Source organism: Bufo bufo, chromosome 5 (assembly GCF_905171765.1).
Source record: "Bufo bufo chromosome 5, aBufBuf1.1, whole genome shotgun sequence".
Lineage (NCBI taxonomy): Eukaryota > Metazoa > Chordata > Amphibia > Anura > Bufonidae > Bufo > Bufo bufo.
This window is the reverse complement of record NC_053393.1, coordinates 249,211,195-249,229,012: the sequence shown is the minus strand read 5'-3', so window position 1 is coordinate 249,229,012 and position 17,818 is coordinate 249,211,195. Positions and strand designations below refer to the sequence as shown.

At 42.1% G+C, this 17,818-nt stretch overlaps 1 protein-coding gene across 3 annotated transcripts in view; it reads right to left on the bottom strand.

Annotated features, from left to right (window-relative positions):
* GRB10 (growth factor receptor bound protein 10) overlaps positions 1-17,818 on the bottom strand; it is a 305,010-nt gene that overhangs the window by 33,889 nt on the left and 253,303 nt on the right. For all 3 annotated transcript variants that reach the window (XM_040431392.1, XM_040431391.1, XM_040431393.1), the window contains exons 11-13: positions 9,393-9,503; positions 6,246-6,344; positions 2,668-2,739 (exon numbers count right to left, since the gene is read on the bottom strand). In XM_040431392.1, coding sequence (XP_040287326.1) covers positions 2,668-2,739; positions 6,246-6,344; positions 9,393-9,503 — 282 coding nt within the window. The remainder of the gene's footprint in view (positions 1-2,667; positions 2,740-6,245; positions 6,345-9,392; positions 9,504-17,818) is intronic.

The window sequence follows — 17,818 nt, the reverse complement described above, 5'->3', positions numbered from 1 at the left end:
CAATTAACCCCTTCAGGTGCGGCACCTGAAGGGTCAATTGTGCTGATCACGGCCCCCTGTAAGAGATCGGATGCTGCTAGGCAGCAGGGGGCAGTCATGTACACAGTTTGTAGTATATTCTAACTAGAAGCGTCCCCATCACCATGGGAACGCCTCTGTGTTAGAATATACTGTCGGAAATGAGGTTTCACGATCTAACTCATATCCGACAGTATATTCTAACATAGAGGCGTTCCCATGGTGATGGGGACGCTTCAAGTTAAAATATACCATCGGATTGGAGAAAACTCCGATCCGATGGTATAAAAGGGACTCCAGACTTTACATTGAAAGTCAATGGGGATGGATCCGTTTGAAATGGCACCATATTGTGTCAACGTCAAACGGATCCGTCCCCTTTGACTTGCATTGTAATTCAGGACGGATCCGTTTGGCTCCGCACGGCCAGGCGGACACCAAAACGACTTTTTTTTCATGTACGTGGATCCTCCAAAAATCAAGGAAGACCCACGGACGAAAAAAACGGTCACGGATCACGGAAAAACGGGACCCGTTTTTGCGGACCGCAAAAAAATACGTTTGTGTGCAGGAGGCCTTACATTGTGTTGTTTAAGTGTTCCCTTTATTTTTTTGAGCAGTGTATATAGCCCTTATATGACTACATGAAAGAAAAAAAAAATTAACAAGTTGTGGCTTTTGGCAGGTTAAAAGGAGAAAATGAATTGCAAAAACAAAAATGGGCCTGGTCCATGTGTTAAAGCAGTTAGTCGCAGTATCTGGATTCAAATGCAGATTTCCTAAATAATAAAAATCTGAAAATCTGTAATCCTTTGGATTTGAAAACTGCATAGAGTTTACAAAACTTTGAGTGGCTTTAGAAAAATCTAATTCCCCTTAATGAGCTCCATTTTCATTGCAAAAATTTCCTGCATCAAAAACGCAAATTCTACAACATGAAGAGCTGTAATTCAGCCACACTAAGGCTCAATTCACACCTGAGCGTTTTACAGCGCGTTCCTACGCGCTGTAAAACGCTCAACAAGGAGAAACCAATGCTTCCCTATGGGAATGGTTCTCACCTGGGCGTTTTACAGCGCGTACGATCGCGCTGTAAAACGCCCGACGCTCACACAAGTACAGGAGCGTTTTTTTGGGCGCTTGTCGCGCGTTCCCGTACATAGACTTTCGGGAACGTGCGACACTGTGTGCACACTTGTCTCTGTATGCGCGCTTGTAAACGTCCGTACAATCGCGCATACAGAGCGCTCCTTTCAGAACGCTCAGGTGTGAATTGAGCCTTAGGCCCCTTTCACACAAGAGTTTTCCACACAGGTGCAATGCGTGACATGAACCTATAGCACCCACACTAAATCCTGACCCATTGATTTCAATGCGTCTGTGTACATGAGCGTTTTTTTTTCACGCATCAGTTCTGTGTTGCGTGAAAAACACAGCATGTTCTATATTCTGCGTTTTTCAGGCAGCCCTGGCCCCATAGAAGTGAATGGAGCTTCAGTGAAAAACGCATTGCATCCGGAAGTGCGGATGCAATGCGCCTTTTCACTGATGGTTGCTAGGAGATGTTTGTAAGCTGTGGCGGAACCCGCCTCGCCACTGGGCATTGGAGAGGCCTGGCTACCCGCCTCCTACCTACTGACTATGGCCCCTGGTGAATTTGTACGTTGAATGCAATTTGGGCATGTGGTATTTTGTATTGCTGTGTGTTGTGGACTGTATATATCTTGCCCTGGCTGTAAAGTTTGCTATGTTACAGGCATTGTTGTTCTGTGCCTCTTCTCCTCCCCCTTTTTCCTGTCCCATTGTTTCCCCGGCAGGGTGTTGTCGCAGGGACACCAGTTTAAACCAGCTGCTCTGTCCCTCCTCAATCTCCCATCAGCTCTTGCTATTGTCTGGCCCCACCCTTCCTTGTACCAGAGTCCTCTAGGTGCCCTATTGTATGTAAATGAGGCTGTTGGGGGGTTTAAAGTAGGTGTGCTATGTCTAAATAAAGTCAGTTCCTGTTTTAACCCTCAAGGTGAAGTGTCGTCTCATTCTTGGGGGAGGATTTATTGTATGCTGTCCCAGTTTGACTGCTAGGAGTGTAAACCTATTCGTATGGTTTCCTATTCAACTGTCTACAGCATTCATATGCTTGAAGAGGATTTATAGGCTTCTTCGGTTCGGTGATTGTGGTATCTGCCAGAGTGCTTGGAAATCTCAGGAAAACGCTAGGAGCATCCGTCAACAGAGGTACTCAGTCGGGGTGCCAGGTGATCCGTTACATAAGCCTTCCGTTTTTTATCACTCAAGTGAAAAACATACCAAAACGCATTGCACCCACGCGGAAAAAACTGAAAACAATTGCAGACAAAACTGACTGAACTTGCTTGCAAAATAGTGCGAGTTTCACTGAACGCACCTGGACCTAATCAGTCACACTCGTGTGAAAGGGGCATTAGGGGTACATACAATATTATGGCTGAAAAAAACAAAAACATTTGGTTCAAATGAGCAGACCAGAGATCACCATTGAATCTTACGGTCGTCTAAGTTTGGTTCAGCAGAATTGCATGGTGTCTGGGTGTTGTGCCCATAATACAACTCCTAAACTGTGACTGGCATTATTTGTAAAATACATTAAACTAAAGAATAGTATTAGAGACCTACTGGTGCAGAAAAGCTGGTGTGCACAGTTTTCGGTTGAGGAATTCTATAGTTCTGATAAAGCAGCATACCATACTGTAAGGAGAGAAAAAAAAAACAATATTACTATTTTTTTTATTATGACTAGTTTCTTTTTCACCTCGTGATCAAACCTAAGAGACAGATTAATTTCATGTCAGTAATACAAATGTCTAAAATGGTCAATGTCTGTTTTAGTAACTACTGGCATTTTCCATGAAATAATTCTGGAGCATGTATTCTTATGCTCTTCCATTCCTTTATTATTCCTGATAGAAGTAATGAATGAATTGCTAGCAGCTTTCAATGAAGTCTGACTATGCAGGGACACACATAGGGGCGTTGATAGGCATGTAGATTCTGGCTGGGCCCTGGACTAAAAGCATATTGCCCCAAACCTCTAGCCAGGATCTTTATTTTTTTTTTTTACTGCACACGGCAGCCTCTTTTAATGGTTATATTGAACAGGGCTGCAGTCCAGCTCTAAATGACATTAGCCAGGCAAACTTTAAACAGGCAAGGAGTGGCACCATCGTATGCCCAGCTGAAATGCATGAGAAAAAAAATAAAAATATGAAGTGCAATGAAGTGAGACCAGCCATAAGAGCCTGAACCAAGACTTAGCCCCGCCCCTCACTCAGGCCTGGCAGCAAGGACCAGAACCCAGCTCAAGCTGTCCAGGTCACCAGTGCTGGAGTGTTTAAGGCATTGCGTAAATGGCCTCTGCCAGCCCAGCAGCATCCTGTTCCCTCAAAATAACTCAACATACAGTACAGCCATTAATGTCTAAATCACTGGCAAAAAAAGTGATTACACCTCCAAGTGAAACTGGGCAAATTGCGCCCAATTAGCCATTTTCCCTCCCCGGTATCATGTGACTCGTTAGTGTTACAAGGCCTCAGGTGTGAACTTTTTTTTTTTTTTTATTAAACTTTTATTGAAATAAAGTTTTTCAGATACAAATATTCCACATTTTCAGACTCCTTATTACAGAGATAAGGAGCAAATTACATAGATCTTACAGTGTAAATACAACCCTGCCCCCCCCCCCCCCCCAACAAAAAATAATCCTGCAGAGAGATGACTACAACACACCATGTCTAAAAAAAAGCTGAGGAAATCGTAATGTAATATACCAAGGCAGGCACGTTGTGAGAATAGCATATACATTAGGGTGTAGAAGAAATAGAAAGTCAGGTGTGTCCTTTTCATCAGGCCAAGGTCCAGGGAGGTGCACCAAGGAATCGCATCCCTTGCCCCATTATGGACATTTGCCCTCTCACACAATCCCTGACCAATCCAGGGACCACAAACCATCCTTGCCATATTGACATAAATTTAGCAGGGCATCTCCTTTCCAGGTAGACCCCTCTTTCAAATCTTAAAATGGTGTTCAGACGGTTCACAAACTCCTGCCTGGTAGGTGGGTTTCTCTGTATCCAATGTTTGGCAATCAACACTCTAGCCTGGAAGAGCATTCTTTGAATACACAAGGATATTTTATCATCAATTCCCAGTGGATTTAAAAGTCCTAAGACACAGACCTTGGAGTCCCTTGGTATTTGTATCTGGGTTGTCTTGGAAATGATCCTCAGTACACCTTACCAGTAGGTCCCCAGCTCAAAACACTCCCAGAACATGTGCAGCAAGGAAGAGAGTCTGCCCCTTCAAACCTGGAACAGTTTGTATAAACCCCTGCATTCCTATACAATATAGGTCTCGGACTGATTCGCTCTATGTATTAGGTATAACTGGGATAATCTTTGAGCCTCACTAAGCGTGAGGCTAGGGTTTAAGGACAAGACCGTGTCTCATTGTTCCTGGGAGATACCACCAATGTCCCATTCCCATTTATATTTCACTGACAAAAAGCTTGATGAATTACAGATGAGACCCTTGGCACTACCACCACATAATAATTGTTGCATTATAGGAGGGGAAGCTGTCAGCTGCAAACCATCCTTAAATTGTGCAGGATATGCATGTCTCAGTTGAAGGTACTGGTAAAATACAGTTCTAGGAAGACCAAACTCTGACTGGAGCAGTTTCATAACCCCTCCTGAATGTATCTGATGGAGAAAAAGAATACCCATTTAATCCCAAGGGGAACAGCCCTTTGGTGTTATCACTCACACTCTCTCATACTGGTCACTAGAAGTTCAACATGGCATCTCATGGCAAAGAACTGAGGATCTGAAAAAAAAGAACTGTTGCTCTACGCTATAAGAAGATTGCCAACACCCTAGAACTGAGCTGCAGCACGGTGGTCAAGACCGTACAGCGGTTTAACAAGACAGGTTCCACTCAGAACAGGCCTCACCATGGTTGTCCAAAGAAGTTTAGTGCACGTGCTCAGTGTCAGATCCAGAGGTTGTCTTTTCAAAATAGACATACGAGTGATGCCAGAATTGCTGCAGAGGTTAAAGGGTTGGTGGGTCAGCCTGTCATTGCTCAGACCATACGCCGCACACTGCATCAAATTGGTCTGCATGGTTGTTGTCCCAGAAGGTAGGCTCTTCTAAAGATCATGCACAAGAAAGCCCGCAAACAGTTTGCTGAAGACAAGTAGACGAAGGACATGGATTACTGTGCTGCCGGCTGTGGGGAGCTACAGTTCATTGAGGGAACCATGAATGCCAACATGTACTGTGACATACTGAAGCAGAACATAATCCCCCTACCTTTGAAAAGTGGGCCACAGGGCAGTATTCCACCATGATAAAGACCCCAAACACCTCCAAGATTACCACTGCCTTCCTAAAGAAACTGAGGGTAAAGGTGCTGGACTGGCCAAGCATGTTTCCAGAATTAAACCCTATTGAGCATCTGTGGGGCATCCTCAAACGGAAGGTGAAGGAGCACAAGGTCGCTAACATACACCAGCTCTGTGATGTCGTCATTGAGTAGCAGAAGGGCATTCCAGTGGCAACCTGTGAAGCTCAAGTGAACTATGTCCAAAGAGTTAAGGCAGTGCTGGAAAATAATGTTGGCCACACAAAATATTGACACTTTGAGGCACAATTTGGCCATTTCACTTAGGGTTGTACTCAATTTTGTTGCCAGCGGTTTAGACATTAATGGCTGTGTGTTGAGTGATTTTGAGGGCACACCAAATTTACACTGTTATAATGTACAGTGTACAGCTTGTATATCAAAGTGTCATATCTTCGAAGTTGTCCCATAACAGTATAATAAAATAGAGGTGTACTCACTTTTGTGAAATACTGTACACACACATATATACAGTATATAGTTTTTTTCACAGGGTAGGCGTGTGCCTTGGGGCTTGTGCCCCTGATCTTAGCAACATCCCTCGACACACCACAACTAGTAATACCCATTCTGGACCTTCAATGCTGCTGCTAGTAATTAATTCGTAACTTCTAGCAGGAATAATAAGGGAATAGCACATAATAGTCCTCTAAGAATAGATGTTCCAGAATTATCACAAGGGAGATGCAAGTAGTTGCTAAAACAGACATGTCAGGAGAGGTTACAAGGCCTCTTTAAATCTTGTACAGTACCAGTTTAGGCTCCTGGAATACATTTTTTATGGAAAATACCTTCAAGAGTCTGAAAGCAGTCATCCAACATGTCCGAGTTTGTTCATCTTCTGCACAAAGAAATCTCAGCTCTTTAATATCTGCTAGAACTCTGTTGGGCTACAGAAAAGGAAATTGAGAGAGACATTTCTACTGATATATATATATATATATATATATATATATATATATACACACACACACACACACACACACACACACACACATATATATATATATATATATATATATATATATACACACACACACACACACACACATACAGAAACTAATTGGACTTTTGCAGAACTTAGGCTACTTTCACACTTGCGTTTTGGCTTTCCATTTGTGAGATCCGTTCAGGGCTCTCACAAGCGATCCAAAACGGATCAGTTTTGCCCTAATGCATTCTGAATGGAAAATGATGCGCTCAGAATGCATCAGTTTGCCTCCGTTTAATCTCCATCCCACTTTGGAGGCGGACACCTAAACGCTGCTTGCAGCGTTTTGGTGTCCGTCTGACGAAACTGAGCCAAACTGATCCGTTCTGACACACAATTTAAATCAATGGGGACGGATCCGTTTTCTATGACACAATCTGGCACAATAGAAAATGTAACTGGAAAAAAGGTGTGTGGACGAGCACTCTACCAATTGACACACATTTATTTGAGAAATTGATATAATTAGCTAGCAATATAAAATTGATAATACAATTCAATAAAATAGTACAATAAAATACAAATGCATTGATACAGCCACAATGGGGTGAATGGTTATAATCAATGATATACAATGTCCAACAATCCTATGACAAAAGTGATATAAAGGCCTATATGTCCATAGGAGTCCAATGAGGTCCTAATGAGTAGGAATAGTGTAGGTATAACTCCACGAGTTCTGGCAGTCTACCAGTATTGGTGTATCAGGTATTAGTCCCGTAACATACAGTGTTATTGATAGAATAGAGATGGACTTGCCGGCTTTTCAGCCGCTTACCTCCCCTTCGTATATAACTTCAGTCCTGCGGTTTGTTCAGACTGGATAAGTGGGGCTCGTCAAGTGCGGCGTCTCCCGTCACTGTATTCAATAACCGGGCTTACCTCTTCATGTGGATAATGTACTTTGCTCTTGCAGTGCGGGTACAGCACGTGGAACGTCCCGGTTAGTATGAAGGGCCGGCGTCTCACAATGCTATGCGTTGGTATCCGCGTCGGATACTTGCGGAGTAACACTTACGTCACTTCCTGTGGATTCCGGTAGTGACGAATATTGCGATCGGACGTAATATTCGTCACTACCGGAATCCACAGGAAGTGACGTAAGTGTTACTCCGCAAGTATCCGACGCGGATACCAACGCATAGCATTGTGAGACGCCGGCCCTTCATACTAACCGGGACGTTCCACGTGCTGTACCCGCACTGCAAGAGCAAAGTACATTATCCACATGAAGAGGTAAGCCCGGTTATTGAATACAGTGACGGGAGACGCCGCACTTGACGAGCCCCACTTATCCAGTCTGAACAAACCGCAGGACTGAAGTTATATACGAAGGGGAGGTAAGCGGCTGAAAAGCCGGCAAGTCCATCTCTATTCTATCAATAACACTGTATGTTACGGGACTAATACCTGATACACCAATACTGGTAGACTGCCAGAACTCGTGGAGTTATACCTACACTATTCCTACTCATTAGGGCCTCATTGGACTCCTATGGACATATAGGCCTTTATATTACTTTTGTCATAGGATTGTTGGACATGGTATATCATTGATTATAACCATTCACCCCATTGTGGCTGTATCAATGCATTTGTATTTTATTGTACTATTTTATTGAATTGTATTATCAATTTTATATTGCTAGCTAATTATATCAATTTCTCAAATAAATGTGTGTCAATTGGTAGAGTGCTCGTCCACACACCTTTTTTCCAGTTCTATTTTATCTTGAGAGGTAGAGTGTCCTCTCCCTGGACTTGTAGCACCATATCATAGGCTATATAGGAGAGCAGCCACCACCAATTTCAATCTTCTACAATAGAAAATGTATCCGTCCTCCATTGACTTTCAATGGTGTTCAAGACGGATCAGTCTTGCCTATGTTAAAAGATAATACAAACGGATCCGTTCTCAACGGATGCAGACGGTTGTATTATCTGAACGGATCAGTCTGTGCAGATCCATGACGGATCCGCACCAAACGCGAGTGTGAAAGTAGCCTAAAACTTAATTATATCTTATGAAATGAAAGAAATTGACAACAGTATCATTACAGAATTGCAATTACCACTGAACTTAAATTAGAAGTTTATCGAGTTATTTGGTGTTAAAATGCCATTACCCTGCTGAAAAAGTTTTTCAGCTGAATTGTAACTCAATAACTCATCCTAGATGCAACCTCTCCCATGAACTTTCAAAAAACACATTGGGTATTAGTTGCAGTAGAGCTCATGCACAAGACAATGTATTTTGCGGCCAAGCGTAGGACCTGGTCTATCTTTTCGCGGAACAGACTTCTATGTGGTTTTCCCACCAGTATGTCCATTCCGCATAGGACAGAATATGTCTGCAAAATAGTGACCAGAGACCTAAAGAAGTCAATGTTCACATTGCAGCGGTGAGCAATGTAATTACAGCTCCTTCGTCCCCATTCATTTCAATGGGAACGCTCCATCCTGTACACTTGAATAGGAAGGTGCCGTCCCAATGAAGCGAGTGGGTACTAGAGTTGTAATTACACCTGCTCACAGCTGCAAGGTCTACGGCGAGCAGGTAAACAGAGAAGAGAATGCATGCGTTCTCTTCAAAACAGCTGATCAGCAGGGGTGCCAGGAGTGAGGAAAGGTCATCAAGAGCAGACAACCTCTTTAAAGCCTGTAGAGGCGTCTATTCTATTTTGTGTAAAGGGTTCCTAAAGAGAAAAAATGTATGCTTAACTGTGGCATGGAAAAAGCTGAGGAAAACTGAGGCCAGAACTGATCCCATAGTTTTCTATGGTATTGTTCATGTATATCAGGCACATTAGTTTTGATGCTGGGTGTCAAAGGGCACCAAACCAAAAAATACCTGCATCACACTATAGATCTGCAAAAAAACTGTCCAAACAGAACTGATGTGCACCCAGCCTAAATAGGGAATGTTATGTGTTCCTTCCCTCATTACCTTCACGCAAAATCCAAAGTCTGTTGGTGAATTATATAGCTTCTTACAAGATATCAATGAATAAATATTGCTGTCTTCTAAATCAGATATTCCTTGTAAGTGCCTTGGTTCCTGTATAAAGAAGAAAAGACATATTTTAGTCTAAAGCAGTTTCAAAAGAACACATCCTCATTTAAAACATGCCATTCTTGGTATGAATAGTAAACAGTCCCAAGGATTGCGTAGAGCGCATCTCTTCTATTATGTGGGTATTCAATTTTAAATGTGCCGCATTTTTAACATCCAGTTCAGTCATTTTTTTCCGAATATATTCATGAGCAGCCAGTCTTCTAGATATGTGCATATGAAATTCAGAAGGAACACAGTGTACGTTATATGAACCATATCCATCAGATAATTCTGAATATTCATTCAAATTTAATTGGGCAAAATACTTAAGTGATGCAAATTTTTTTAATGCGCTTGAGGGAAAAGTGTTTTTAACTCGTTAGTGACTTCTATAAAAATACTTATGGGTGGTCACTAACAGGGTTTAAACCTGCACATATTCGTTTTACAGTGCTACAGATGTTCTGTTTTAGGTGGAGTAAGTGCTCAGCTGCCTGCTCTAACAGCCATAATCAGTCCCCTAAGAATACCAGAGGCACAGCCTAGTACAATTCCAGTCAGTTTTCTACTGACCACATAATACACTGTACTACATAAGTATTACAGTGATATGCAATGGTTTGGTTGCTTACATAATACAAAGTCCACTTGAGGGAATAAGTAGTAAAAAGATATAAATAAAATTGTATTTCAAAAAATTCAAGTAAAAAACAAACACCTGTAACCCTGAAGACTGGAAAATGTAAAAATAACCTTCAACATATTCGCTGCTGCTGCATCTGCAACACCTGAACTAGAACATCACTTTATCCCACACAGTTAAAACTGTATATACACCCCCCCCCCCCCCCCAACACCAGAACTGCTGCTTTTTTTGCTTATCCATCACCCCAAAAAGGTACTAAAATGAAAACATCTTCTGTTCACCAACATGGTAACAATTAAAACTAGAAAAGTAAAAATCAAGCCCTTACATAGCTCTGTTGAAAGGTAATAGAAAACAAACACTATGGGTTTGGATGTGGAAATGCAAATTTTTTATATATATATATATATATATATATATATATATATATATATATATATATATATATATATATACTGTTTACACTGTGCTAAACTAGTAAAACTGTGAAAAAATATATATATATTTTTTTATATAGTGGCAATCATTACTTACTTAGAGAATAAGGTTATCAAGCTACCTTTCCCACAATGTGAAAGAAGTAAAAAAAAAAAAAAAAAAAAGGGGTTAATTGCTCTTACCGGTAATTGGATTTTTCCAATAGCCTCCACAACGACACTCCAAGGAGGGTGTCACCCGCCTCCCTAGGACAGGAAACAACGTAGAAGCTCAAGTTTAAAAGGCCCCCTCCCTTTACTGGCTTCAGTTAATGACATAGGACTCATTAGTAATGCAAATAAAGTGTATTGAAATATTCAAATACTACATCACATAATTCTGTCACAGAACAAAAGAAATGGGTTTGGAAATTCCAGTGCTGTTGTGGAGGCTATTGGAAAATCCAATTACTGGTAAAAGTAATTAACCCTTTTCTCCGACACCTCCACAACAGCACTCCCAGGAGGAATAATAGAAGAAAAAAAAAAAACACATTTTTAGGGTGGGACTACCACAGAATACTTTTTTGCCTAAAGTTAAATCATAGTTATGGAGCACATCCAATATGTAATGTCTGAAAAAGGTACTAGGGTTTGCCCAAGTAGCCGCCCTGCATATTTGATCCACAGATGCAGAGGCATATTCTGCCCATGAGGCCGAAACTGCCCTAGTAGAATGTGCCTTTATCCATTTAGGGATATCTCCTGCTGTCAATGAAATTTGTAAACAACTTTTGGCAGAAACATCGGAGTATGCCTGAGAATAATGCTGTCTTCTAAGAGTCCATTTACACGTCCGTATGTGTTTTGCGGATCTGCAAAACACGGACACCGACAATGTGTGTTCCGCATTTTGCGGACCGCACATCTCCGGCACTCTCATAGAAAATGCCTTTTCTTGTCCGCAATTGCGGACAAGAATAGGACATTTAGGCTACATTCACACGTCAGTATTTTTATGTTTTTTGCGGATCCGTTGTTCCTGAAAATGTTTCCGTATGACATGTATAAATTTCAATAAGCAAATAAAGTTGTTTGGATTTCTTTGAAAAAAAAAAAGAAAAAAAAAAAAATTAAAATGTAATTTCCAGGAACGGAATCCGCATAAAACGGATGACATACGTAATGACATCCGAATGTCTTCCGTTTTTTGCGGATCCATTGACTTTGTATTGTACTAGGATCCGAATTTTGCGGAAAAGAATAGGACATGTTTTATATTTAAACGGACATGCGGAACGGAACAGAAACGGACAGCACACATTGTGCTGTCCGTTTTATTCCAGGACCCATTGAAAATGAATGGGTCCAGATCTGTTCCGCAAAAAACGAAACAGATCAGGAAAGAAAAAACGGACGTGTGAATGGACCCTTATTTTTATTTTTTTCGGAACGGAAGTGCGGATCCGGAAGTGCGGAGACAGCGCATTCCGACCGCACTGAAAATGAATGGGTCCGCACCTGTTCTGCAAAATTGCAGAACAGATGCAGACCCATTTTGCGGACGTGTGAATGGACCCTAAGACCGTGAGGTAAGGTGGTCTGCAATAAAAAAGGTGGTCTTAAACGTCAAAAGTTTTAGCGGAATATCTTGTAATGGTTCAAAGGGCGCATTAGTCAGAACATCATGCACCAGATTCAAATCCCAAGGAAGTATGTTGGAATGTACAAATGGAAATAGTCTCATTGCCCCTTGTAGGAACAGTTTTATTAGGGGTAGATCCGAGAGTTTTGTTTCTAGAAAGTCACTTAACTGAAACTTGCATTTTAAGGGTGCTTGTTCTGAGCCCTTTATCTAGACCTGCTTGTAGGAATTCCAGTATTAGGGGAATATCCGAATCTCGATAGTGACACCGTCTATTTCCTGCAAATTTTAAGGCGGCTTCCCATGTTCTTGTATAGATCTTGGAGGTTGTGTCCTTTTTACTCAACAGAAGTGTGGATATTACAGGATCTGACAGACCCTTTTGTTTCAACAGAACTTGTTCAGTCTCCAAGCTGTTAGGTGTAATTGAGACACACGATACCGGACCCTGATGCAGTAGACCTGGATATGATGGGAGAATCCAGAATCCCCCCACTGTGAGGCCAGAAAGGAGGGGAAATCAGGATATTTTGGGCCAAAAAGGTGCCATCAGAATCATCTGCACCTTTTCATCCATCAGCACTCTCCGTATTAAACTGAAGGGTGTAAATGCCTAAAGGAGGCCCCCTGGCCATGGGGCGGATAGAGAGTTCACAAACAACAGCTGATCCTTTAAGGAGAGGGAGCAGAATTTTTTTTACTTGTTTGTTCTTTTGATTCGCAAACAGGTCTATGACAGGGCTACCCCACTTTTTTTTATATCTGATAGAACATATATCGGGGTCTAGTGACCATTCTCCCTCTTAAATTTTCTCTGCTGAGTTAGTCCGCTACTATTTTTTTCCTTGCCTTTGAAATGGATGGCCGTTAAAGACTTTAGGTTTTTTCTGCTCAGCGAAAGATCTTCCCCGACAGATTTAGCAGAGCTCTGCTTCTTGTCCCTCCTTGCCGGTTTAAATATGCCACCGCGGTGGAGCTGTTGGACAGAATCTTTACATTTTGGGAATTTACGGTTGACTGGAGAGAGAGCAGAGTTTTGAAGACTGCCATCAACTCTCTTAGATTTGAGGATGCTTCTGCCATTTTTTTTTACTCCAAACACCTTGTATTACCTGATCTTTGGTGTGGCCTCCCCATCTGTGACTGCTGGCATCGGTAATGACCTGATTTGTGTGTTGCCAAAATCCTCCTGACTGAAGATTTTTTTCTTATTCTCCACCACAGGAGAGATTGCTTTACCTTTAAAGGAACTTTTATCCTCTTGTCTAGCATATTCTGATTTCCATCCCAGTTCTTCAGCAGAAATGACTGTAGTGTCCTTGTGTGGTGTTGGGCCCACCGTACTGCTGGAGTTGTGGACGTCAAATGGCCTAAAAGTGTCATGCTGTCTCTGATGGATACTGTTCTGGACTCGATCTGTTTTTCTAGAGGGAGAAAAGACATGAGATTATGCGAGTCTAACTTGACCCCCAAAAATATTTCCTCTCTACTGGGAACTAGGTCTGACTTTTCTTTGTTTATTAACCAGCCCAATTCCAGCAACTTCTTTTGAACCATCTGTAGATGTAACTGGAGAATTTTGAGGGACGGAGCTGCATTAAAAAAAAAATCGTCCAGATAAGGAACGATTAAGATACCTCGAAGGTGAAAGTAACTTGTCACTTCGGCCATGAACTTAGAAAAAAATCTGGGGCTGAGGACCCCTGAAGAGGGCCTGAAACTGACGCTTCTCTCCTTTCAGGAATATCGCCAGTCTGAGATATTTCTGATAGCTTTTGTGAATGGGCACATGGTAATATGCATCTGAAAGGTCGAGAGTTACCATGTAGGAGTTTTGAGACAGGAGGTTTACAGTTGACCTGATTGTTTCCATCTTAAACTTTCGTAGGCCATGCTCTTGTTCAACCTTTTCAGGTTTATTATTACCCTGTAAGAGTTATTTGGTTTTTGAATTAAAAAGACCGGAGAATAAAACCCTGTTCCTTCCTGATCTTTTGGTACTGGGATTATGACTTGTTTTTGCAGCAGCAATAACATTCTCTGATTACAGAGCCTGCTGCTTTTCTAGTCGACTCAAAGGCTTGTTGCTGGTGTAGAAATCTCGGGGAGGAGTAGCGAATTCTAGCTTGTAGCCTTCGCTTACGGTATTTCTTACCCAAGGGGAGGTAGAAAGGTTTTCCCAGGCAGAGGCAAAATCTTTTTAATCTGCCTCCCATGCTGAAATATGGCATCATTGTGAAGACTGCAGTGGTTTCTGGGGTGAACAGAAAACCTTTCTCCTTTCCTCTTGAGGACTGCCATCTTTCAGAGCCATGTTTCCTCCTCTGATCTGATCCTTTTATGGCTCCGAAGGGACAGTCTCTGTTGGAAAAATTTTGAGAGTCTGACGGAAAGCCTTTTTTTCTGTCCGATGCCTTCTCCAAAATGTCGTCTAAGGCTAAACCAAACAACTTATCCCCCTCACACGGAATGGAGCATAGACTACTCTTCGAGCTAGCACCCCCAGACCAGGATCTGAGCCATACAGCTCTACGGGTGGCATTCGATAAGGCAGTAGACCTAGCCGAGAGCCTTACTAGATCAGCCAAGAATCTGACAAAAAATTTGAGGCCTCCTTCAAAATAGGGATAGAGGCTAGGATCTCCTCTCTAGGGGTACGTGCCACCAGGTGTTCCTCTAGCTGGGTTAACCAGACCGATAATGATCTGGAGGTGCAGGTAGCTGCTATACCAGGCCTCAGCATAGCAGTGTTTGTCTCCCATGCCCGCTTGAGAAGACCCTCACATTTCTTATCCATCGGATCTTTTAAGAGGCCCATATCTAAGGTAAGGAAGTCTTTTTTGATATGCAGGCAACCGGAGCATCGATCTTGGGAACTTTATCTCACGAGGAGGAGTCTGATTCTGCAAAGGGGAATTTTCTTTTTAAAAGGTATACAGAATTATATTTCGCTTTTCTGGATCATTCCATTCTTTAGTGATCAACATTTTAATGTTATTATGGACGGGAAAGACCTTCCTTTTCTTTTCACCCAATCCTTGAAACATTTTATCCTGAACTGATTGGGATTCCTTTAAGTCCTCAATTTTCATAGTAGCTTTTATTGTTTTTAATAATTTTTCTGTATCTTCAGGAATACAGAAAGGCTTCCCTGATTCATCCTCAGAAGATTCGGACTCTGCCTATGAGAATATTTCACCCTCATCAGAGTCTGGATCCCATGGGAATTCCGAAATCTGATCTCTGTGAGGTTGATGGTTGGGGGGAACCTGGTGGTAATCTTGCGTCTATCACCGCGTTTACTTCTTCCTTGATCATATTTCTTATGGATTCTAGGAAGGATGGGGATTCTTCAGTCACTACTTTGTCTGTACACCTGGGACAAAGTGCTTTTTTAGACTTAGGCAGCAGGGATTTTTTGCACATTGCACATTTTCTACGCACCGAATCTCCCCTAGAGGTCTTTACGGTGCTGGCCTCCCTGCCCTATAAAGAAAGATAAATTTTTGGGGCCAAATTAGCAACTAAGAAATTTAAAAGAAGGCCAGCACCAATACCAGTGGGGGAAAAACAATACAACTGTGCTCCCCTTCCCCCAATAGAGATAGCCTGAGAGGCACAACTGTTAGGGGGAGGCTTACCGGGCTCTGGGCGGTAGAAGGATCCACAGGTCTGCGGAACATGTCAGGAGCTTCCAAGGGAGCGGACATGCTGCAAATGCAAGATGCAGTCTTCTGCGATCCATGCTCCCGACATTCCCCTGATATTTGCCAGGCCTCTGACGTCATGTGCTGGTGGAAGGGACGTGCAGAGACCTGGCAAAGCAGAACTCTTGCCAAGAAGTTCCGACCTGTTAGGCGCATGCACGAGCGATCCTTAGTTTCCCACAGGTGCCATAACCGGGGAAGCAGATGCCTGGGGCCGCCTTCACTGAAGGGTTTATGCCAAAGGAATGGGACAGAGGCGCCAGGCACTCTTTAATCCCAGTCCCCTGCACAGACCCCTTCCGAATGGGGCAACTGACAGGCCGTGCGAGACTTAACTCAGACTCCCGACTCTGCAGGAGCGGCTTCCACGCGATCCCGTGGACAGGAAACAACAACTGAAGCAGGTAAAGGGAGGGGGCCTTTTAAACTTGAGCTTCTATGTTGTTTCTTGTCCTGGGGAGGTGGGGACACCCTCCGGGGAGTGCCGTTGTGTAGGCGCTGGGGAAAAGGCAAAATAGCTGTTTTTTGCTCATCCACCACTCACAAATACTAAGTATAAACAGTGATCAAAATGGTAACAATGAAAACTACAAGTGATCCCACAAAAATCAAGCCTTCACACAGCTCCACTTAAAATAAAATAAATGATGGGTCTTGGGTAGTGATGAGCGAACCCGTGGAAGTTTGATCCATGAATCGCCCAATACATTTCTGGATTCAATTAGAATTGGTATATAAACAGTCCTCACAGAAAGTCACAGAAAGGCATAGAAGTGGACGTCCTTTGGCCACATTCCACACTGATGACCGCTTCATTGTGAACAATGCCCTGCGGAAACGGATGACGAATGCGACAACTCCAGGCCTCAAATTTCAGTGGTTAACTATTTTTCCAATTTTTTGTGATTAATATAGCAAACTGAAGAGTCCTCAAAACAAAAACATTATCTTTTAGCCCTATTATTCCACAGCTACTTACAATGATAGTATTAAGGCTCAAGCACACACAATTTTTTTTTTCAGTATCCAATATGCATTTTTTTGCAGGTCGGATGTGGGCACATTCACTCCAATGGGGCCGCAAAAGATGCAGACAGCACTTCTTGTGTCTGTTCCATGTCTGCAAAATTACAGAACATGTCCTCTTCTTGTTCCCATTATGGACAAGAATAGGACTGTTCAGTTAGAGGCCGGCCATTACATTCCACAAAATGTGGAATGCACATGGCTGGTATCTGTTTTGCGCATCCGCAATTTGCAAACCAGCCAATGGTCGTGTGCATGAGACCTAAATCGGATCAAATGGAACCAAAATATCAAAGCAATTATTTATCTCAGATATAACTCTAAACCAATAGATGAAGCTTGAGGCACTGCCACATCGTATAGATTAAATCAGAATTAACCATTTTGCATTTAGGACATAAACTGATTTAATCTCTCAGAGTCAAATTTAATCAATATTTTAGGAGTATAATAAACAAAAAAAAAATGAGAAACTCAAAAAATTATTTGGAGAAACCTTAGGAATTAACCCCAGTATTCAACCAGACCGATTATTTAATTGGAACAGACATTTATCCCCACTTTGTACATAAGTTCTATCCCTTGATTCCTCCAATATGTGGCAACATGTTTAAATTAACAGAAAGACTCCCCCAGAGTGGAGCAAATGCAAAAAACCCTAGTATTCCAAAAATCTTCCCAACTGTATCCCACACCTTTTGTAACATTCTAGCTGTGAAACACCTTTCAAACTCATTTCTTAAAGTCTGTGAATAATGTACGGTAATCATTAACACACTTGAGTCAATAAACTGTTTTAACAGATGAATTAATCCAACCTACCAACATATCAGCGTCTATCATCTACGTTAATTGTGCCGCTAAAAAATAAAACAAAA